At 42.4% G+C, this 23,704-nt stretch overlaps 1 protein-coding gene across 5 annotated transcripts in view; it reads right to left on the bottom strand.

Annotated features, from left to right (window-relative positions):
* AMBRA1 (autophagy and beclin 1 regulator 1) overlaps positions 1-21,586 on the bottom strand; it is a 128,033-nt gene extending 106,447 nt beyond the window's left edge. Inside the window, exons 1-8 of one of the 5 annotated variants that reach the window (XM_030240233.2) lie at positions 21,414-21,581; positions 10,520-10,775; positions 10,207-10,265; positions 9,293-9,476; positions 8,455-8,627; positions 7,623-7,689; positions 6,881-7,027; positions 5,568-5,722 (exon numbers count right to left, since the gene is read on the bottom strand). In XM_030240233.2, the coding sequence (XP_030096093.1) occupies positions 5,568-5,722; positions 6,881-7,027; positions 7,623-7,689; positions 8,455-8,627; positions 9,293-9,476; positions 10,207-10,265; positions 10,520-10,654 (920 nt within the window). In that variant the 5' untranslated portion in view covers positions 10,655-10,775; positions 21,414-21,581. Of the gene's footprint in view, positions 1-5,567; positions 7,028-7,622; positions 7,690-8,454; positions 8,628-9,292; positions 9,477-10,206; positions 10,266-10,519; positions 10,776-13,305; positions 13,469-21,238; positions 21,345-21,413 lie in introns of those variants that run through there. The other 4 variants (XM_030240230.2, XM_030240232.2, XM_030240231.2 and 1 more) reach the window with 4 other exon arrangements.
* Positions 21,587-23,704: the final 2,118 nt, after the last annotated feature.

Genomic DNA, 23,704 nt, shown 5'->3' with positions numbered 1-23,704 from the left:
ATTTGTACTAGGGAAAAAAACAAACCCAACACAAAGAATCCCCAAACATATTCTTTGCCTTATGGAAAAGCTCCAAAATTCAGGTAATAGCTCAAGGCATACTTGAAGAAGAGAATACAGAGAGCCCTGGGGAAAAAGTGACTGCCCAGACTCCAACCAACATCTGCCAAGCAATCCTCCAGAAAACAAGCTCCATAATACAAAAGTCCTCCAAGGGAGTGAACAGCCATTAAAATGAAAACAAAACCACAAGTCCAGACTAATTCTACAAGGCTGCGGAGGTCTTTTAGAGCTCTAACTCATGAGCATTTACATCAGAAAGACAAAATTCCTGCCTCACCTTAGATCCACATCTATCTCTTTCAAACCCTTACAAAAGCCAAAAGGATAAGCTCCTCTCTTGCTTGCATTCTGTAACAGAGCCATTTCCTGTCTGGATCCCCGCATTTACGCCTTTCTCCAAACACTGAAGAACTTGCAATTGTATGGTAACTACAGACATAAGCCGCCGTTTGGGAGTGGGGAGGGTCCCCATGCTGCCCTTCAAACATGAACTCGGAAACTTTAAGGTTAGGAAAGGAGACAGAAAGGAGCAGAAGCAACACTACCCCCTTGTGGCAGCAAAGCAATATGGAAAGAAGGTCTGAGAAATTCAAAAGGGAACAGACTAGGTGTTTCTCTTCATAGCTGCTGTAAGGAGAGCTGTATGCGGCCAGAAGGTCATCAACACCAAAAAGAAAGGAGATGAGCTGGAGTCACTGTACTACATGTGACCGGGTTCACATCACATAGCAAGAACAAGGCAGGAGGGACCAGAGTCCTCAAACAAGACCTGACAAAATGAAGGATGCAGATTTGTCCCTGGACCCTGGTATGTGGTTCCAGGGAAGATGGTTTCACATGTCACTTGTGCACAGTGTATTAAACAGACTAAAAACCAGCAAAGCCTTTGGTAAGCTGTGCCAACTTCAACAGGTCAAATATTTGCACAGCACAGTGGCATCTGCCTTTCATTCACTCCCAAACAAAATAAAGGAGTTTATACAAGGATCCCCAGACAAGAATTTCCCCACTTCACACATGCTCACTCCTTTCTGCTGTACGCATGACAAAAGCATCACTCAGGATGGTTCAAAACTTTTCAGATTTTCAGGTAACTTCAATAATGTATCTTGTTTGTCACACTAAAGAGGTGAGGCCAGGTGAAAACATTACGCATTCATAAAATGCAGGCACAGGGTTACTCATACCAGAGCCTACAGAATTTGACCTCTGGAATGAGTGCAGTGGAGTGGTTAGAGAAGTTTAACATAATTGCCAGACAGAGCTTCTTCATGGAAGAATAAGGATAATAAGCATTTCCTTGTGAAACATAAGTTTCATGCACAACTGCCTGACAATAAAACAGAACACACATTTCATTTGCAGTAATGTACTCAAATCTCTACACAAAATAGGTAAACCACGTAAAAATTGTCCCTCTCATGTATTACAAACAGATAAATCTATAGAGGACAATTTTCCTCTTCCTTCTTTTCCCCATCTATAGGAATTGTTCCACTGAATAAGGTTTGAAATATGTTAGCAGGGACACATATCACTACTTGCTCCTTGCATCCAGAACTCAGTAACAAAAAGTAATTTATAACCAAATTATTTTCCTTTTTTTTTCTAAAAAACCCAGACTAATTTCATAGATGTCACTTGTGTCATACTAAAATAGCCAAAGAGAAAATCTGAATCAGTTTTATTAGCCAGCATTGCACCATACCTAGCATTAACTGCTGAACTGATACATATTTCAGCAGAGACCCCTGCTAGATTCTGTGTTTCACTGTCTTCAAGTGGAACCAGCTCCTCTCAAACAAGCAGCTGACTAGAATAATCCTCTTTCATTCCCTGTTCAACTTTTCATTATCAACCTGAATTGACCCACAAAGCAACAATGGCTTTAAATACTTAGAGGATCCTTTCCCTCACTGAGATTACAGTATTAATACAAGACCTCCTCAACCCATTTTTAAATTAACAGATAGTTATAAAAAAATTAAACTAGCTATCATCGGTTGCTCGGCTATCCTTCCTTCATCCACATCGTTCCAACAGCTTCTATGACCAATTTTATGCACCACATTTCACATGGCAACTTGAGAGATTTCTGGGATTCTTTTTACTTCGATGTTAAAAGTGAGGCAAAGACATCCACAGGGAAAACTCCCTACATTTGAATTAATGAAATCAGTGTGGAGAACCTCAGAAAAGCTGAAGCTCAGTCTCACAAACTTGTACTTAACACAGACCATCAACTTTCCCCAAATTCATGCCTCACCAGCACATCTTCAAGAAGCACACAGCTCAATGCCACACTGCTTTCAGGCCAGGCTGAATGTGATGGGATTCCTAGTATTGCTGAGGCTCCTAGTGACATGCTTCTCCCTAACAGAGGTGCAAGAGCTGTTAGTGAGGAATAGTGCCACTACATGCTTATTAATGGCTTTGTGATTAGTACAAGATGATTAGCCTAGGACCATTAGAAAGAGCAGAATTCTCTCCTTACCCAGCTGACATAGTTGCATCAACAGAATTCAAAGAACAACCTTCACTAAACTACCTTATTAACTTAATTGACCCTCAACAGCAATGTTTCCCAGAAAGCTACTTCTCAGCTAGGAAGGTCATGTCAGGGAAGGAATCCTGCCCATGGACAGGGAATGAGAACATACAGTTTCCAGACACAATTTTTATCTTACATTTTTCAGCTAACCTTAGAATATAGAGCTCAATTGCCCAATGAGGACATCTAATGGAGAGACAAAGAAGAACAGAATTATAAAACAGGTTATGAGCACATCTTGGACCCCAACACTAAGAATTAACCAGAGGCTGATTAATTACAGGCACAAAATTACATTGATTGGAAGTGTGTATGCAGTTACCACTTGTACCCTCAGGTTTGAAGGCTTATCCTCCTCCTTCTATTTTGTCAGCATTTTCAGCATTACATAGCTTTATATCTCAGGATATACATAGCTATATATACATAGCTTATATCTCAGGATCCTCAGACCCCATCTTTGCATGCTTCTGTAGCTCCAAAGGTTAACAGACATTTTGAACTCTGCTGTGCAGAAGTGGTTCCAGCACTTCCCACTGTGAAAGCATGCCCTAGGTCTGGGAGACATGAAGGCTTGGTATGAGATACTCACTCTATGCAAAATTTAGGTAAGTGGGTGCTTGCTGACTTGTTAATAGATTCACAGGATATTCTGAGTTGGAAGGGAACCACAATGATGATCAAGCCCAACTCTTAAGTAAACAGCCTGTATGGGGATTGAAACCACAACCTTGGTGCTATTAGCACCAGGCTCTAACCCAACCGAGCTAATCTCATTTCCCATGTTCTATAAAGAAAAATACAAACAGCTAATTTAAGAATGGCAGAAAATTACACCTGCAGGATAGAGCTATCCTGCATGCAGGGTTCCTTTTAAGAGAAAAGATTTCATAAAGCCCCAAGCCCACCCGATGTGTTTAACAAGAAGGGAAATGAAATTTTACTTCAAGGAAATTGCCACAAGCATTTAATACCAGACTGCCCACTGCTTCCAGCTTTTTGCTTCAGAACTCTACAGATAACTTTAACTTCAGTTACAAGGGAAGCAGAAACCCCGAACTGCTGTGCCTGTTCTTTAAAAAGGCCTGATAAAAGAACTGGAAGATTGGGAAAACAAGAGTCCCTAGGAGATTCTCAACCTCTGCCAGAAAGGTTTCACTAAAGGTTTCATCTTACAGGAATTCCTCTGGAATTAAGCTCATACATCAAACTACCCACTCCAAATCAGAAGGCTCAGCAAAAAGCACCTGTTTGCTCAGCTGATCAGGTAGGCAAGTAACCCTTCATAAATGCTACAGCCACTGGAGTGGGCAGCAGCAACCACCAAGGATGACAGGCAAAGTGACCCAGAGATTTAGACTCTCTCCTTAGACTCCTGCAGGCTGGGGTGGATCAATTATATGCCTCAGGACATTTTAAAATTCCAGTTACCACAGAAAAAGATCGTATCTACATATCCCACTCCATCTCACTGTCCAAGTACGCGCCAACTGCCCGATCAATAAGAAGGTGATTTGCCCGGTTATTTCTGACACTACGGTGACTCATCCCAGAAAACGAGACACAGTGGAGATGACATAAGTATGTACCACTATTTCAAAAGAAAGATAACACAAGACTTACTCAAGTGCCATTTTAAAGCTAAATTTGTCAGCTCCTTCTTACTCTTATGCCCTTTAATAGGAGACAAGAGGATACCTGACTTAAATTAACAGCAGCTAAGTTCAGGTCCAAAAAGTAGCTCCCATGTAATCAGCTTGAGACTCTCACTATGGCAGGCTATTAAAAAAAAGCAACAAATCTAGGGCAAGGATTTAGAAACTGATGAATAATTTTATGACCACCACCACTTATTTGCTATGCAACTACAACAACAAGAAAGGCAGTCACTGCTCCAGCCTCAGTATAATCAGCTTATCTGCAGGACAGAGGAAAGAATTCAGTTTCCTCAGGAACTGCTGTGTGCAAAGCCTTCTTAGTTAGTTACATCTGCATCCAACCTGGAAATTTTGCTTTTCTACAGCTCAAAGCATTTGTTTCAGAGAAACAGAAAGACTGAACCTTTCCTCTGATGAGAGCACAAACCACTTGACAGAGAAGATACTGAAACCCACAGTGGAAACCCCATTCAAAGTACCAACATCGCTGTATCATGCACACAAGCCAGTGAAGACACTCTGACACAAAGGACAGGTCTTTCCTGACACAAGTTCAATTCAGCTTATCCAGTTTCTTGTATTATATCTGAAGCAGAAGAAAAATATCCTTCCAAAAAAAAGAATCACCTTCTTAGAAAAGAAGACAGCAAAGCCTAAAATTTTCAGTGATCAGCATGTCCCCAACCAGCTCAGGTCAACAGGAGCCACTTTCAAAACTAACCTCTCTTATCAGTGGAAAATCAACCGCATACTCCCAAACCACTGGACACAGAGCTTTGACTTTTTTCCCTCCTCTGGGCAGCTCTAAGGAATAATTTAACCCTTGTTGTTGTTAAGTTAAAAGGGTTAACCCTGTTAACCCTTTTAACTTAACAACTTACTCATGCCCAGTTTTCCATGCCAATCCTGGGCAGATTCTCCATGCACAGAATGTGATGACAAGGTGTGTGAGAGGGAGCACCAAGGACAGCATTGACATATCCTGAGTTTCCATGCTTCTGCAGGGTCTCAAAAACACCAGGAGCACAGTTCACCCCAAAGATCTGCTAAAAGAGCCCATCCTTTTGCCTGTCTGTACTACCATTGAAAGGTCCAGTCTCTGCCCTTACAATCTTCAGAACCCATCTGCAGCATGACAATGGCAGCTATGAACGCATCAACATCAACATCTCTACTTTGAATAGCACGGGGCCATATGAGAAAAGGTTTTTAAATCTGAAAATGTTGAAAAACTTCAGACTAGATGGGAAAGGTTTAAGAAAAAATAGAGGAGGAAGGGCAAGCATGTATCTTACCTCCTGAGTGAATCCTCCTCTGAGCTTTCCTCAGGCATTTCCTGGTTTAAGGCCTCCTGTGATACATTCCCAGGTCTGCTTGAAGCCGACTGGCTGTAAACTCTTTCCCAGTGCCCCGTCTCCTGGTTAAAGACCACTCCCACGGTCCTCTCCTCCTGCGGGGTGGAAGAGCTGCCCAGCTGCAGTCTGCTAGAGGCAGGAGCTCTGCCCTCGGTTCTCTCTGCAGGCTGCACCTGGCTGGTATTTGGAGGCACACCCTCAAATGTGCTTTGGACCTGCCCTGGTGTGTAGCTAGGCGTGCTTCTTTCCCAGCGCAGCGTGTCATTGTTAAAGGTCAGCAGGTTATGACAAGCACGACAGCGGTTCAGGTGACCCCGGGACAAACTGGAATTGTTTTCACTGCTTTGTGGAGTCTGCTGATGGGAGGGACCGGGTCGATCAGGCTCAATGTTGTTGTTGAGCATTTCTTGAGCCTGTTGTGACTGGCTGGGCTCCCCACCAATCCCCTGATCTAACTCCTGAAGCCGGTCATATTCCAGGAAGAATCGCCTCAAATCACACTGGAGCTCATTACGAATGCTGGCCGGATTGCTCGGGCCAGCACTACTACCACTGTTCACCTCAGCCCCTGGGGCCAGAAAGCCCCTCCCTTCTGTTGCAGAGGTATAGACTGAAGCCTGGGAACCTCCCTCCTGCTGTCTGAGCACGGACAGCAAGCTCACAGAGGAGGCACTGGTCCTAGGGGGAGGCATGGCTTCCAGCTCGGACCGAGAGCTCATGTTCAGCACTGTCCTGGACCAGTCAGACCCACCCAAGCCTGAAGCCATCTCTCTCGCAGACTGTTGGTACCGGGACTGGTGGCCTGCCAAGGACCCGCTGAGGGACCGCCGTGTGGGGCCCAGGCTAAGGTTGCGCAGGGTGTTGCCAGCAGTGCTGCTCTGAACTGTGCTGAAAGCAGAGGGCCTGTTAAGTATCCCCTGCTCCTCCTGCGCTACGGATGCCTGCTCTGGGGGCTGATAAGGCTCTGTCTGCACAGAGGAGAAGGAAGTGCCAGTGGCCCCAGAAGACGTGGAGGGTGCGTTTTCCTGGTGTGGGAAGAGAGAAGAAGGAAGTCTTGCACTAGAGCATCGGCTGCAAAGGCACAACATCCCCAGGTGCTGGCAGCACTCTGCTGTGGGATAGCTGACTCGCTCCCGGAGCCTGTTATAGACAGATGCCCTTGTGTTCTCACTGGCTGGAGGCGGAGGTGGTGGTGGTGGAGGCGGTGGAGGGGATGGGGTAGCAGAGTCTTGAACACTGTTTTGCTCTCCCACCTGTATGCCAGAGGAGCGGGAGGACAACATATGCAGGAAGTTGTGGAGGAGGGGTGTGCGCCTCACAGGCTGAGACGGAAGGATAGCACGCTGACGATAATGCGGCATCTCTGTGCTGTCCACGGAGATTTCCACTTCCTCATCACTCTGCAGATGGAAAAAGGGAAATTTCAGTCACCTTAAGGCAAAATCCTATACTGCCGAATAAACAGCAGAAAGTCAGCTACCAGCCCAGACAGATGAAAGGATGTGATAAATCCCTTCCTAAAGGCCTTGACTTGGAGGAAACTAGTTGAGATGATTTCTAAGTTCATTTTATGGATCTAGACAACCTCTTTCTACAGCCCAGTGAACTTTCACAATACACTGTTCATACAAACAGAAGTATCAGCGTTTGAGGGTCAGAAGCTGAGGCGGGAATTGTTAGTACCTCAAATAGCTTCAAATCCAAAAGAACATCACAACTGAAAGAACTGAAATAACAGGACCACTGAGACCTCCTCCCACCATTAGTCAGACAGAGAGGGCAAAACAAACACATTTTGGAAAGCATTTTATTAGCCATGCACATAAGAACATGATACGTTGTTATTGTATCACCAATCAAGGTGAGACAGAATTCAGCTTAAGAAGACTTCAGGTTTTCAGAAAAACACAAGTCTACTCAGAAACAGACTAGGGCTAAAGTACATAGAGCACCTTTTAACTAGCCAGTCAATACAAGTCCTGACATTCCCCTTACCTGCTGGTTAGAAGGATTAACTATTGCTGTGAGCAAGTAGTGTCCCAAGGGATCAAACCGTACCAGCCTAAAAGAAAAGCAGTGCCAGAATATCAATCATCAGTTCACATTCCACACTGACACAGGAAGCTGAACACAGCAGGGAAGAAAACCTCACATGACATGTTTGCAATGAGAATATTACTACATTATCACCATATTTTTATAAAGGACATCAAAGAGTTTATGCATTAAGAAGAACAAAATGTACCTATCTAGCTGAAGACTGCAGTTATTTTATAGTCAACAGCAACACTACACCAAAGTTAAAAGCTGGTTGTAAGTACTGCTGTATCAGTTGAAATAGCTAGAAAATTTAAATGAATACACATGTTTATATTACAAAATGGAATTGGTACAAAGGGAGAGATTAACGTGCCTTGATGCCACATCTTTGTCTTATTTTAAATTGCTCAAAAGCAGGCATTAGGTATACAGAAATCCAGTTTCCTCTACAAGTGTGCCAAAGTAATAGCTCAGCTTTTTGTTCCACCAGTTCCTGGGTTTTCTCATCCTTATGGCTGACAGTTTAATTTCTAAGCTTACAAATCAACATGAAGTAGATTCTGGACATTTAACGGACATGTGCCATATTAAAAATATGAACAACCAAGCTGATCTATGTCTTTCAATTGCTTTTCTTTCTGCCCACAGAACTAGTCTTCCGCCAGCTGAGTCAAGGAGCTGCAAGCAATGTGTCACAGCCTGGGTGCACAGGAACCTCATACACGCTTTCTAAACCTGACCATTTTTCACACATGAGTGTTCTTTTCACCCAGAAGCAGAAGCTCACCTGACCCGCTCCATTTCACTGGCTGTTTTCACCACTGCAAAAGGCTCCCGACGACTCCAGTCCCAGAAATGTATCTCATTGGCAGTGGCAATCAGCAAGAGCTGAGCCGTAGGATGAAAAGCAAGTGACGCAATGGCATTGTTGCTATCTGTGAACCAGCTCTCACTTCCACCCTAGAGTGAGGAGTCAAGAATCACAAGCAGTTTATCACAAAGTTTGCTATCATTAAGTGTCCATGTACCTGCCATGCCTCCCAGCCCACCTAAAGCATTGCAAGGGAGGTGCTGCCTCGGCAACAACAGCTGTTCCTATACAAGGTCATGTGCCAGGTCTAAAATGTAACGCTACTTGCAACAATGACCACAAATGTATTTTGGTAGGTAAGTGTGTCTCAAGAAGCCTGTAAAAAATGCTTCATTAAAAAATAAAACCAGACAAGCTCAGGTGCTTTGTCAATGTGCCATTTACCAAACTAGGTAGAGTAGCAGCTTCTCTAATGAACGGTTCAGATATGCTCAGTGGAATACCAAACAGCATGTTTCTCACAAAGGCTAAACAGGCACCTTGCACAATGTTCTCCAGAATCATCTGTAGCACTGCAACCAATAAAACAGGTGCTGCTAAGAAGCATGACCTACCTGGCAGGACTGATGAAGGATCTGTCACCTCCTCTCTAGAGAGAAGAGGATGGCTATGGTCTGTTCTATGCTTTTACACACATGTTCCAGAAAAGCTTCCAAACAGCTCTCTTCCCAGGTAACATTCGGAAAACGAACTCAGCCAAAAAAGTCACCACCCGCCAAATATCAAAGGAACATATGTTTCAGGAAAGACTTACATGTAAATCCCAAATTCTAACCTCCCCATCCAGGCACCCTGAAGCAATGAGGCCTGGGATGGTGGGATGGAAGGTGACACACCAGGGAGTGCGGCGATGTCCAACCAAGGAATGAACACACTTGCCCGTTTTCACCTCTGTGATGTAGATGTTGTGGTTCACGTGTGTGGAAGCCATTAGGGTCCTGGGAATGCAGAAGGTATGACAAACATTAGCTTGAGAAGAATACAGCAAAATTAGACCATGGTTAGCTTCATCTCAACAGGGTCTGCTCACACTTAACCCAGCAGCTCTCCCACACAGAGCTCAAAGGGTAAGAGGCTACTGTTGCATCAATGTCACAAAGCTTTCTGTAGCCAGATTTTAGGGTCCATGCAAACACAAGCTCGTCTGAATCTGCAAGCACACACTTGACCTTGAAGGTCAGAGTGAACATGCAGCTCAGAAGGCACTCCTGACTGACAGTCTGGGGCAAATAAATATTCCCAACACTGTCTCAAGCCCTGTCAAATCAAGTGATACTATGAGAGATCCCACCTCCATTTCTGCTTCCAGTACACACATCATCCTGCTCTGTTCTTTATTCCTAGATATCCCAGTGAATGTGTCACATTATCTGGGCATGTTGTATTAAAATATCCTTTACTTTCTTTAATTTCTTATGAAATCCCATGGTGTCTGCACAGATCCTTTTTCCTTAGAACTTTGTATCACCTGGGTACCTCAGAAATTAACCACCAACTATGCTCGAAGCTGTGAGATTAGTAAGGTGCACATATTCCATCCATGCGTGTCAGGAACCAGAAGTTTCATTCATCTGTTCAGGACTGGACAACTCAATGGGCACAAGCCTCCATCACTTTTGTAAGTGTAGGGAGACTGCTGAAACAGGGAACGAACTAGGAGTTAATTACCTGTCTGGACTAAACGCCAGCAAGAAGGTGGAGCGTGGACTGTCTGGTAACTCAACTTTCTGAAAAAGCCAACAAAGCAGGAAGTGTTGCAAGAGTCATATGATCATACTTTAACTGTAAGCCACAGAGACAACAAGGGGAACCCGCTGCAGGAACATATCTAGTATCACATCACTGCAGGAACTGAACAGAGCCAGAGAGCATATCAAGTGTAACACATCAAAGGTATAATCACAAGACAATTTATTTCAAACCCCTGCCTCCCTTCCCCCATTCCAAGATCAAGCTATGCAGCTCTATCCCACAACCTTACCTTGCCCTCCCATTTCATCCATCGAGTTTTATCCTCCACCAGCTCCTGCAGAAGCCGCTGAGCACCCAAGGCTTGGGTGCCCCGTTCCCTACCCCAAAGGATGCGGACAGCATTCTTCTCTGGGACAACCTTCATGGCTCTCAGCTGCCAACACCACGCCTGCTACTGAGAGGAGATACCAGCAGGTTCCAGATGACAACCACCACCAAGCTACAAATAAGCTATTCACATTTCAGTTGTTTATCTTCATGGAAACCTAAAAAGATAAGAGACTGATAAGGAAGGCAGCTTTTACCTTGATTACTCAGATGAAGTAAAAGCTTTAAATCCTAAAAATACTAGATTTGAGAGACAAATCTTTCTTCTTACACAGTCTTTGCTACCTGCTTCCATTATCAAGGCCCCACTTTGACATTTCTGCAGCCAAAGATTATACTGAAAGCATCCAGCTCTTCCCTTGTACACATGCCCTAGGCACACTACACATGTGGAGAATTAAAAATTTGCCTTCAAATTATTTTCCTTCCCTTCATCTCTTGCTGTATATAATAAAGGAAAAAAGATTTATGAAGATACAGTCGTTACACCTTGAAGATTTAGGTCCTATCTGGGAAGGGCGTCTGAAAGCCAGAGAAACAGTATTACCAAATCGACAATATGACAGAGGAATCTCCCAGGAACTACTCAAATTTCAGTAACAGGTAAAACTATAAATGTCACACAATTGATAGACCTCAAGTCCAAATTATTTACAACTCCATCAACAGCTTGATGGAGTTGTAAATAATGGATGCATGGGACAGCTCCACCAAGATTATTCCATTGTCTGCACACCACCTTTCAATCTGAATTGCTCTCAGAACAGCAGTTGACGCAAGTAATGCATACTGACAAAGAATAATGCTTTTGGTACACTTTCAGCTGCAAAGGAAAGCTTTAATATCCACTGTCTACAAAATAAAAAAGCTAAATAAATAAAATAAATAAATAATATAGTGACTCTAATAGCAACCAAGTCACACAGCTTTTCAGTGGTGTCATACAATGGAGTCTGCCACAAAAAGCTCTCCAGTAAAGTTTCTTAGAACAGATAAACCAAGAAACTCTGCTGCAATGCTACTACCTTCTGATCCCAGCAGAGTGTGCATACTACTCTGCCATCTCTTGATAACATGAAGATCTAAAGACAAACCCTGCTCAGCTCATGTTACTCTAAACAAAACCATCAATATTCAATAGAGAAGGAAAGAGCCATTTTAAAAAACAAAAAAAAAACACATTAAGAAGAAAAAGGTTCAAGTACACAAGAGACAAATTGTTAAATGACAGAACCCAGAATATTCAATAGCAATATTTTCTTTCCTCCCACTCTCCCTAAAAAAACTCTCCTGAACAGATCATTTAAGACAGCTGCTGCTTACAGAGAGGAGCTGTCTAAAGAGATAAGCCAGGAAAAGGAGTTCCAAAAAAGCATAGCAGTTTGTATTTGTAGAAGTAAAATAAAGAGTACTGAAGTAATTAACAAGTAAAGGCATCCATCTTCCTAGAAAAGAAATTCTCTACAGTGAATTTTGAGCTAGCTGGAAATTCCCTGATGCTTATTTTGAACAGCATGGGGATCACGTATTTTAGAGAAGCTGAACTCCACGGTACACAACAAGCCTTCTTTTGAGAATCTGTGAAAGTTAGCCAAACATTAGGTAGGAATTATTCTACAAAATCAAAGCCTTACTGGAAAGCAACACAAAAACAAAAGATATCATACTGCGTGAGAGTTCTTAAAAATAACTGTACAGATTAAAAAAGCCCATATCCAAAAAAGCTAGAAGGATAACTGGAATAGATACATCCAAAAGCGCAATATAGTACAGGAATCCCTAAACTAAAAATCTCCTTTAACTAAATGCTGATAAATTCTGATCCGGATTCTGCAAACAGCCCCAGGCACCCATGTTCAGAAGTGACAAGATTCAGACAGTAAGCAGAATGGAGGAGAAGAACAGCTTGGAACAATACAGGCAGCAAAAAGTCTACTTAACAAGAGGAAACTGTACATCTAGTTTAACTCTTAATCGAGTAAAATTAAAAAAACAATAGCCAAATATTCTATATGGGTGTATTCAAGAAATTTGGATTACAACCCAAGAATAAACATATAAACAGGACACCAATGGAAGACTGGTCCTGCAGCTGGAATAAGCTGGAAATTCAAAAAGATTTAAACTTTGGAACAGCCTTTTGATAGCTGTGAAGGGCAGACCACATAAATAACTTGAGATCGCAGTAATGTACAAGCAGGATAACAATCACTCATGAGAAAGAACAAACTCTGACAACCTAGCAACATTTCAGTCCTATCAGAACTAATGTTCCCCAAAGTACAGTAGCAACAAGGAAAACAAGAGGCTTAACAAACAACTTTAAGTTTATTTATGCCATGGACCAGCTTACATATTGTAAAATAAACAGGGAGATAACTCCTACAACTGCAGTCAGTGAAGTTCTACTATTCACCTTACTGAAGGACCAAGTCATCTCCACTATATAAAAGTAAGTACATACCTTAAGGCAGCTTATCTAAATCTCTGCATGTGTGTCCTAATTTATTCAACTAATCTGCCTATAACAAACACTTCATAGGTGAGCCTGAGTGTTTAACTTCACGTTTTTCCCTCTGGCACTGTACCTCGTTTTTTCAGCTTCTTCTGACTCATGTCTTTATCCCATTTTAAAAGTAAACAAAGGAAACACCCAGGGCTCTAATGACTTCACAGTATTCTACTAACCTGCTCAACATTTTTAAAAGCTGGGATCTCTTCAGAAAACACTGAATGTATCCTTCTTGAGTAATGCTGAGCTTCCAGTGTTACCTCGGATCCCTTCAGGGGTCAAACTTTATCTTTTTTCTGAATTAGGCTGAACATAGTAACTGCTCCTCTACCTGGCAACACATTCAGCAACACTTCAGACAGGCAAAGAAACTCAGAGCCTTCAAATGAAGAAACAGATGTAATGTAGCATTGACAATACAGTGAACACTGGTATAATCTTTGCTCATTTTAGCAGGAAGATTTTAACCTTTCTATTGGATTTTGTGTTTGGCTTCAGTTTGTTTTGGTGGTGTTTCTTTGGTTTTTTTTTTCCCCCTTTACTTTTTTGGTCTGTGAAAGGTTTTTTTGTGAGCATGTTAAAGGAGCCAGTTCTTTCTCTAACCTAGGAAAGATACCCACCAACTCCAAATATTTTGCTCAAATATAAGCTGAATAATGACAGCATGCTATTAAATACCATTAGCAGATAAACCATTGAAGTACCAACTGTATTTACAGCTACTCATTAGCCATCTGACTAACAAAGTTTAATTTAAATGCAGATGGTTTGAAAATACTTCTTGGGACTCAGCATAAATAAAACTTGAAGCTCACGGGATCAAACCTGTTCAGGCGAGTGGTGGACTGATTCAGTAGCAGTGTCAATTACAAATACCCACAACTATCACAACTGATAAACAGCTGACCACCTAAAGAGGAATTGGGATTGTTCTGTTTTCTTCTTCTTGTTGAGTTTGTTTAGTCTTGTTTACTTGTTTTTGGGGGGAGGGAGGGAGATTTGGATGGTTAGTTTAATCAGGATGACCAAAAGTGTCCAACAACTGCAAGATTAGTTGATGCCCTGAATGTGATGCAGATGACTACAAAAAATTCTGAAAATGGAGAGCCAAGAAAATTTTCTATAATCAGCAACTTTCTTTCCTTAGGAGTTTTCTCCCTTCAGGGCATTTCAGGACAACATGCTGGGCTGTTTACAGTTTTGGAAAGAGCATTACAGAGCCCAAACCCAAGCCTTTTACTTGCTCTGTACCAGCCAGAAGCCTGAAGAATTCCCAGCATTAATGTAGGTTTACTTGAAATTGTCGCTTTTGCAGATGTTGAAACTCTAAAAAACCAAAGTGAAGCTGCAAATTGGTAATACTTTGTAGTGGTACATGACCCCCTGAAAACACTGACAGAAAGGCAGGGCAAGAGGAATAAAAAGAAGTACATTCAATTTACCATATAAAAAGGATGTCAAGATATTGTATGCATTATGCAATGGCTCACCATTCCCGTTCAAAACTTCAGCACTTTAAAGAGATGATTGTCCCATTTCCTAATGTACCCCTTTCCCATCTTTGCTGCTATTAATTTTGTGGAGATTCTGGTACAATCATGCTGGGAGCACAGCTGACTTTGATACAAAGATGAATACTGCAATACTACCTTCAAGTTATTCCACTCTTCATAGGGGAAAAATGTTAGATCATGTGGCCTTCAGCTCTCAGACTAATCTATTACCACTGCAAAGAACTTTGTGGTTGTGTGCTGAGCCCAACACTAAAAGCCTTTCTTAACGCATGTGCACAGTTTCAGTGTAAACAGCTCCATCAGTGTTTAAAAAGGGAAAAAAAAATAGCTGCAATCAGTAAATGATATTTCCAATGGGAGATCTATCCAGAAGATACAAATGTCCAAATAATTTCAGACAATTTTGCTGCCCAAAGAGACCTCATGTGATTGATGAGGAAAGTGGCAATATGAAATGAAATATTAAAGCTGTCACTGACTTTGCAATCTGGGTTCCACAGAGAGAATGCATTTATAAGACTCCCTGTAAGAGACTGGGGAAAAAAAAGCACATGCCAGTAGTTTTTGTCTCCAGGTCTCTTTGTCAGTTTTAAGACTTCCATAATGTATTGACTGTAAAACAACCATCATCCACACATAGCTGATGGGCCAGGGCTGTATACTTTGTATTAAAAGGACATGCATGGGAAAAAAAAGGACTCAAAACACAACAAAAACAAAACTGTAGTGAGCAATGAGGCATACCACTGTCCTGCAAAACCGCAAGCCAACTTGTCTCTAGAAAAGAAGAGGAAACAGATTATTACACTCAACTCCCCCAGCTCTGGCCAGGTGCCTACCTAACTTGTAAGCCAGAGTTACTTCTGTTTTCAAAATGTCTGTTCTGAAGAAGTGTGTCCTGTCCTGACAATACCACTGCAGTTATTACAAATTAAGTGCAGCATCTCAGGCTTTAACACCAGCAATATGCTAAAAATTTCAAGAGAACCGTTTACTGCATTTAATAAATGTTAGTATTTTAAGTTTCATTTAATAAATATTAGCAATAATTTAGCATTCGCACTATTGCACATGTGGGTGGGTTTTCCAAGAGCAATCAGATCATCAGACAGGCATGAAAAGTGTATGCAGCACTACAGCCCAAATGCTTTATCTTTGCTGACACTGATCCTAATGAAGGCTGCAGTCACAAGACAGGCTATTTCCTCTGAGGATTTTCTACAAGTCGGTTCCCCTCGTATTTTACACAGCTTAATTTTGAAGCAAGCTGCCTTACCAAGACCCCTTGTGCTCTTCAGAAGTTCGAAAGAGCAAAGAGTGCCCACTGAAAACAGCCAAAGACTATGAACTACACAGCCCCTTCTTTTGCAGGCACTTCATTAATAAGAATAAAATCTGCTTCTGACACCCAGACAGGAGATCTCCAAGAACAAACCAGATGCCTAGAACATAATTTGGAATATAAAGAAGCAAACACACAGCTCCAGGGACTTTCTAGTTCCCTGCCTTGTTTGCAATCTGTGTTTCCCTCCCTTCTGTAATACGGAGATTTTGAGGCCATCATCTTCCTAAATTCCATGAAACTATATCATGTAAGAAGCCCAAGAAACACTACACCAGATAGAAGACCTGACTTATACTTACAGTTTTATTAAAAATACTGATTCAATCCATATCAAATGTCATGCCACCCCACTAACCGTTTTTGTGTCTCCACCTGAAAAACTGAGCAAAATTTTAAAAAATACTTATGCAAAACCAAAACTAAAAAGCTGATTTGCCCTCTTTGCACTGCATCAACTCAGCTTAACAAACATGACAATCCAAGGAGTCCTAGTTTGGTAAGACCTAGCTTGCCTGTAGCACTGGCATTTGAACAATGCTATAACAACAACAAAATCAGTAAAAAATAGGTGACATGACTCATATCCCAAATAGTAGCATGGGTCAAAACATAAGTATTGGAAGAACAGAACTATGTTCATTCTTAAAAGACAGGGCCATATGAATTTCTGGCAATAAACCTGATTAGCTATGTATGTCTAAATTTACTTCAAACAACATTTGATTTGTCTTTCCTTAACTTCATTTGTGGTAGTTCCAGATGAACCTTGAGACTGTTTATAGAAGTATTAACTCTTCTTGGGTTAAAAACAAACAAACAAAACCAAAACCAAACAAATAAAACCAAAAACAAACAAAGAACCAAACCGCAAACACCAGAAAACATTTTGCATAGAGCAAACTTCAAGATACCTTGTAGTAATATGTAAATGAACAAAAATTTTAAATAAAGTTACATTGGATTAGAATCTTTAAACAAGACTAACCCATTAACAAAAACAGTCTGTGGATGGGTAACAACAACTATTTTAAGCATGATTAATCAAAACAAAAAAAAAAGCTAAACTCTAACCCATTATTTTATTCTGTTTCCACTTGTGTCCTTGACTGTGCTTTAAAAAAAAAAAAAAAAGCTCCTGAATTTAAGAATTTAAATAGAACAAGAGTCAGTCTTCAAGTAAGTGCCCCTAAACATGGAGAATAAAAAACACTTAGGAGAAGTGAAAGAAAGTTTACGATGCAACTATCCAAGAGAACCCAAAACTAATTCCATGAAGGCACTTCCATTATATAGTCTCAGTTTTACTCTTCCAAGCTTTTAAATACTCCCTGAAGTATTAGAGTGTAAGATGAAGTTTTGCCTTGATTAAAGCCAGAGAAAGTAATTCAAAAGCACATTTTCTGTAGATGCAGTAGACACACTGCTCTAAATTGCACTCACTGCAATAAGTGTTGACACATAAAACAGGATTCCTAAAGAAAAATAACTTGTCTTAGTCCTTCATGATTGAAAAATTCAATGCTGCGTTTTAAACTGCAACTGCAAACAGCTCAGGAAATTCAATTACTTTACAAAGATGTCAATAGTACTTTATCATTTCAAGATCCTGTATGACTGCAACAAGTAACTAATTGCCATTAGAATCTTAACTTGTCTTCCCAGTCTGGATTAAACGAGATAAATACACATAAAAGAACTTTTCAGACAAAAGAAGTACATTAAAATTCTGACTATTTGCAGCAAAATGATGAAGACATGGAAGAGAAACTTGCAGATCTCAACTCCTAAAGGTCAGAAAATGAATGGCAAATATAAAAAGAGAAGTAATAATAATAAAGAATGTAAGTGATCACCCATGTCTGCAGTCTGACAGTTTCATTTACCAAAGAGAATATGGAGCACTTTCATAACTATTATTACAACTTCCACATAAACTTAATGAATTCTTGAGGTGAGAGACATTAGTTTCAATCCAGAAGACAGGAAGAGAATAAATATGATTTCACAGAGCTGTAAGGTAAGTCCAACAGCAGAACTGAGATCTGGAAGATTAAGAGTTGGTTTCCACAATTCCATACTCAAACCATAGCATCTTTTGTTAAATACTATAGACAGCAGGAAATGAGGGACAAAGAGAAGAAAAACCCAGAGCAATAGAGAGACAGAGTAATTCAGATTAAGAGAGACAGAATTCAGATTCAGAGACAGAATTCAGATTAACCCCCAAAAAACTATTCTCATTTAGACAGAAAGACAAAGGAATTCTCAATTCAAAATTCCATTATTTATATTAATAGTTACATCAAGGTTCTTCAAGCTCAAGGGCCACAGCCAAGTGCCCCCAAGTGACATCACACATTCCATAGTAATGTGGGAGTGCCAACACTACAGAGCAGCAGAAGCAGCATCACAAACCCCAAGGTGAAGACAAAGTGTTTCATGCATTCAAGGCTGCACTTAAGGCACATGAACCTTATCCAAGTAATAAAGAAAAAGCAACTGGAAGCAAGAACGTGTTTTAGAAAATACAGGTCATATAATTTCTTGCTCACATGGAAATACAGTAACAAGACAAAAAGCAAAAACAATCCACACAGAAGCTGAAGTCTTCACACAAAAATGTATCAGAATTATAGAAGAGGCTGGAGACAATGAAGATTTAGACTCTGAACAAAGAAACACAGCCAATTCTTGACACCGTTGCTCTTCTTGGCCTTAGACAGAGTTTGTGGGAGAAATATAAAGGGAGGGGGAAAAGAGTCCAAAACATGAGTCAGAGACTCCTCTCAGCAATCCTGCGCTGCCCAAGGTGAAGAATTAGTAATACGCACCAGGAAGAAGGAAGCAGGAATCACTCTGCAAGGACAGCCCAAAACAGCTCACTGAGAGCACGTGAAGAGGAGCTGAGCGAGCACATGGATTAAGATGATGCTCTCCACACTCAAGCCTGACACCTCACCATCCCGTTCAACAGTTTACAAAAACCAGACATGACAAACAGCTACTAGACAACAATCCCAATCAGAACCAACCAAGTCCTGAGATGCAGACAAGTACTGCTTCCTCTTGTAGAGGAAAGCAGGTCTCCTCTTGTTTCAAGCAACCCAATCAATGGGTCTTTCATTAGGCAACTAATATATCCTACAATAACCTTCCAGTAAGATATTTCTAATATTAATACTCTTCCACTGCATAACACATTGTCATTCACTTTTGCTAAACAAAATTCTTCTGTCCTTACCTTAGTAATATTTTGTTTCTATCATCCCCCTTGCTAGGACAGCATAGGACTACTAACACAAAACACACAAGGTAACTATTATGGGGCACTATGCCCTTTATCAGGCCCCCAGAAACCCAAGAGGGGAAAAAAAGTACCATAGTGCTGTTTGCATTAGTAGTAAATATTCACATCAACAACAACTCCGCAAGACCCATGAGTTCAGTCGGCTTGCTAATCATGGCATAAAAGATTAGTACTAGAGTTTCTTTCCAGAAGTTTCTTTAAAAAATAATTATTCAAATGCCAAACTTCTGGCAGAGGGATAGCAGCAGACTGGATCATTGCTTGCCTTCTTTAGAACTGGTTGTTACAGCTGCATAAAAGTTAGAAGCTCGGAAAATAGAAAAGTAGGAAACAACCAAACAAGAATCCAGAGGGTCAGTTATGACTCACAAAAGGGCAAAAGAAATAAAACTGAGAAGAAGCTGTCAGCAAAGTAAACATTTGTCAAAAACTCACAGCAACTCAATCTGAAAAGGCATGTCCAGACATTTGGATCCAAATACATTCTTCATTACAAGCATCAGGAAAAATATAAATGCTAGTGGACAACCCTACTCATTAAGGACCACACTGCCACAAAAAAACACACTTATTTGTGACCATCAAAATAGAAATGGACTAATTTTTTTTAAACAAAATTAACCAAAGAAGCACCAGTTGTGGACTCCAGAACCGGCACACAAGCTACCCTAAAGATTTATGAATGTTAGGAAACACATTACAACAGCCCTTCAGAACACAAGAAAGGGTTTTAAATTTAGCAGAGAATTTCAGGTCTTCTTGCCTGCATCACCCATAAGGCATTCAAATCTGCATGGACTTAACCTCATACTACATTCTGAAAACAGACCCAACAACAAACTTAAGAGACCAGTAATGGACTAGCAATAAGTGCACATTACCAGCAGGTCATTCTTAGGTCCCTTTATAACATTCCCATCAGCAATTTGAAAGAGGATGGGAGTGGCAAAGGCAAAGAAGCCAGATGACATTTGCAGAGGACACCAAGCCGGCTGGATCAGTAAACAAGGACAAATATAGAAAAACACACTAGGTTTTGAAATAAAGACCAAAGAACACTTCATACAGAGGAGAAAACACAGCAGCACTGAGCACTGACCATATTTACAGACTCCACATTCATACAACCTATCTTCTTGAAGACATGCTTGCATCTAGATAACAATTCTTGAATCTATCTATAACCATAGAACAATACCCAAAAGTGTGTAGTGAGAAAAGCTACTCATAACCACCTACAGGATCTCTTGAAGATGAAACGCTGATCTAGTACAGGAAAAATTGCTTTCCAAAGGCAGCTGAACGCATGGTATTGACAGGATCACAAGTAATCCAAAAAAACACTACAAGAACACTACAGAAACTTATGTGTTGTCAGGAAAAATATGGGAGATGACAACAAAAACGTTCCCATGGCTGGTGAATTAGCTGGGTTCGCTTCCTCACAAGACAAGACGTAAGCAGGCACACCTGAAGGCATTTTATGCCAAACACTACTTTCACAAGCAAGTGTTCTGCAACACACGATGAAAAAGATGAGCGATAGAGCAGACAACGCTTACCGCACATTTTATTTGGGTAAGGCCAGAAAACAACAACAATAAAAAACACCTCGAAGCACCAGCCCCAGAACGCATCGGGACCGAGCCCGGACCACGGGCCCCGGACGGGGCCGCGGGCACAGCAAGAGAGGCGACGGACGGCGAAGCACCAGGCAGCCAAACTGGGACAGAAAATCCGGCTTGAGGCACGCTGAAGAGAGCGGCAGCGGGACACGGGCTACTCTCTGGGACTGGGGACGCTCTCCCCGGGACTCCCGCCCCGCCGGCCGGTGGGAGGCAGCGCCGCGGGTTTCGCCCTCCCGCCACGGCGCCCGGCCCGGAGCAGCGCGCCGGCCTCCCCGCTCCCCCCACCGTAAGGCCGCGAGCCCGGAACTCCCGTACAGAGGCCCCGGCAGCGACTCCCGACTCCCTCCCGACCGCGTTCCACCAGCCGCGGCCTCACACGGATCGGCACCGCCGCCTTCCGGGGCGCCGCCGCGGGGCCGGCCGCGCCCGCCCGGGAGCGGCAGCGAGGCCTCGGCGCGGGGCCGGCGGCGCGCATAGGCCCGGAGCGTACCTGCAGCGGCGGGGCCGGAGCGGGGCCGGGCCGGGCCGGGCGGGCGGAGCGGCCCCGGGGTCGGTCGTCGCCGCCGCCGCGCCGAGCTCCGGCCAGGCGGGCCAGCCGAGCGCCGAGCGGGGCCCAACGGCGGCGGCGCCGAGCGCGGGAGCAAGGCCCGAGCAGCCGAGGCTCGAACGCCGCCAGGCAGCGCCAGCCGAGCGACGAGGTCTTCCACCGCCGCCCGGGGGCGACGGAGGGCAGGCGAGAGCAGTCGAGTCCCGAGAACTGCGGGGCAGCGCCCCCGCCCAGAATTAAAATCTACATAATTTAGCTTAAGACAGGTGTGGGATACTGAAAAAATGCTCTTAACAGACGAGTATAAACTAACACGTACAATAGTCAGACTACATAAAACAGATTGGAAGTTACTATTCTAGACAGGTGTGGGATACTGAAATTTAGCTTAGACAGGTGTGGGATACTGAAAAAATGCTCTTAACAGACGAGTATAAACTAACACGTACAATAGTCAGACTACATAAAACAGATTGGACGTTACTATTCTAGATTTCCAAGATAAGGGTGGTCCAAACTTAAGAGGAGAAATTAGTGTTAATGGAAAGGAAGAGGGCAGGAAAGGAAGAATGCATTCGGGAGTTTAGGATAAAAGGATGCTGCGTCCTCCAAAACCCTGAGAGACCCTGCAGGGGTATGGCCCAGTGAACTCTCGTTTTATTCAAATAAAATAAATAAAGTTGCAGGACACTGTCTCATTTGTGGACACTGGCTTTTCACAGCGTGATTTTCTGCACAAACCAAATCACAAATCTCAAACCAGTTTGCAGAAAAGAATTTTTTTTCACATTTTTTTTTAAGCCTGGAAAAGAGAAGGCTTCTGGATGACCTACCTGCTGCGTTCCAGTACTAGAAGGGAACTTAGAGGAAAGATGGGGAAGACTATTTACAAGAGTGTGTAGTGACAGGACAAAGGGGAAGGGCTTTAAATTGACAGAAAGTAGGTTTAGATTAGATAGTAGAGAAAATTCTTTACTGTGAGGGTGATGAGGCACAGGAACAGGTTGTCCAGAGAAGCCGTGAATTCCCCATCCCTGAAGTGTTCAAGGACAGGTTGGATGGAGGGAGCTCTGAGCAATGTGGCCCCATGAAGGAAAATCAAAAAGGCTTTTCTGAGGGAAAAGAAAAACGTCTGGGTGAGTGGTTTTGAAGGAAGCTGCTTAGGAGTATGTGGTGGAAACTGCTCCCTACACTTCCTGAGTGAAAAGAAGGGTACGGATTGGTTTTGTCTAGTGTGGTCTGATGCAGTTTTTGCCCAAACTGACAAGCAGTGAGATCAGTTTTGAAATTAAACTCTACCACAGGTGACAGTGGCTGAAAGAAAACAAAACAGAGCAGCAAATGTGTTCCAGGAAGTGCCTGCACTCTGAGTTTGCTCTGGCCTCAGCACACGTTGGGAAGAGCTATTCATAGCGTAAATTGAGAAACTCCAGCTTGTCATTAAGTGACAATGTTTGTACCTACACATGTCCAAGTCTCACTTGACCTTACCACCACCCACACAGCTCATTCAGTGACTGCTGGTGTTTTGGTCTAGTGAACAGTATTTTTAGCACAGAACGTCAGATGCCATTATGAGCCATCAGCCACCATATACGGCAGCAACTCTTACCTTAAAAATGCTTTTTTTAGAAAACAATGCTTGTCTGCTTTTTCCTAGGTAAAAGGAGCAGGAGTTTTGCTGCAGTGACCAACAGTAGCTCCTGTATAACACCTTGTGTAAAGAAAACTGAATTACATTTGAGATCTTTGTACATAACATTTTACAGCCCTCATTTAGGCTTCTGAAAATGTCTTGTTTACACGCCATCAAGCATGCTTGGCTTTCTGTGAGATAGAAAGTGCTCACTGACACTGCAAACCTGGCAGAGTGTATCCGGCTCTGCACCTCCACCCTGCACTGCGAAATGTGTCCCGTACTCTTGTATTCATCAAATACAAGTGGGGCATGATCCAGACTCACTTCCTCTAAAAGGACAGATATACAATGCCAGGCAGTATCACTGCTACTTTAAGTAGTTACAGTTTTGTAGTTTTTTGCATTCTCTACCCTTTTTGTTACATTTACTGCCCAGTAAACAATAAAATCTAAGAAACAAAATTTTCTTAGACCGCTGTCATGAGATCCTTGGAAACACTTGTGCCTTTTAGAAAGAGAACATTTCCAGGAAACTGCCCAGCCTTGTGCCAGCAACAACTGCGTGCATCAGTCATCTTGCTCCACTGAAGAAGTA

The sequence above is a fragment of the Serinus canaria genome, chromosome 5 (genome assembly GCF_022539315.1).
Source record: "Serinus canaria isolate serCan28SL12 chromosome 5, serCan2020, whole genome shotgun sequence".
Taxonomy (NCBI): Eukaryota; Metazoa; Chordata; class Aves; order Passeriformes; family Fringillidae; genus Serinus; species Serinus canaria.
The sequence above is the reverse complement of the archived record's forward strand: the minus strand, read 5'-3'. Positions and strand labels throughout refer to the sequence as shown.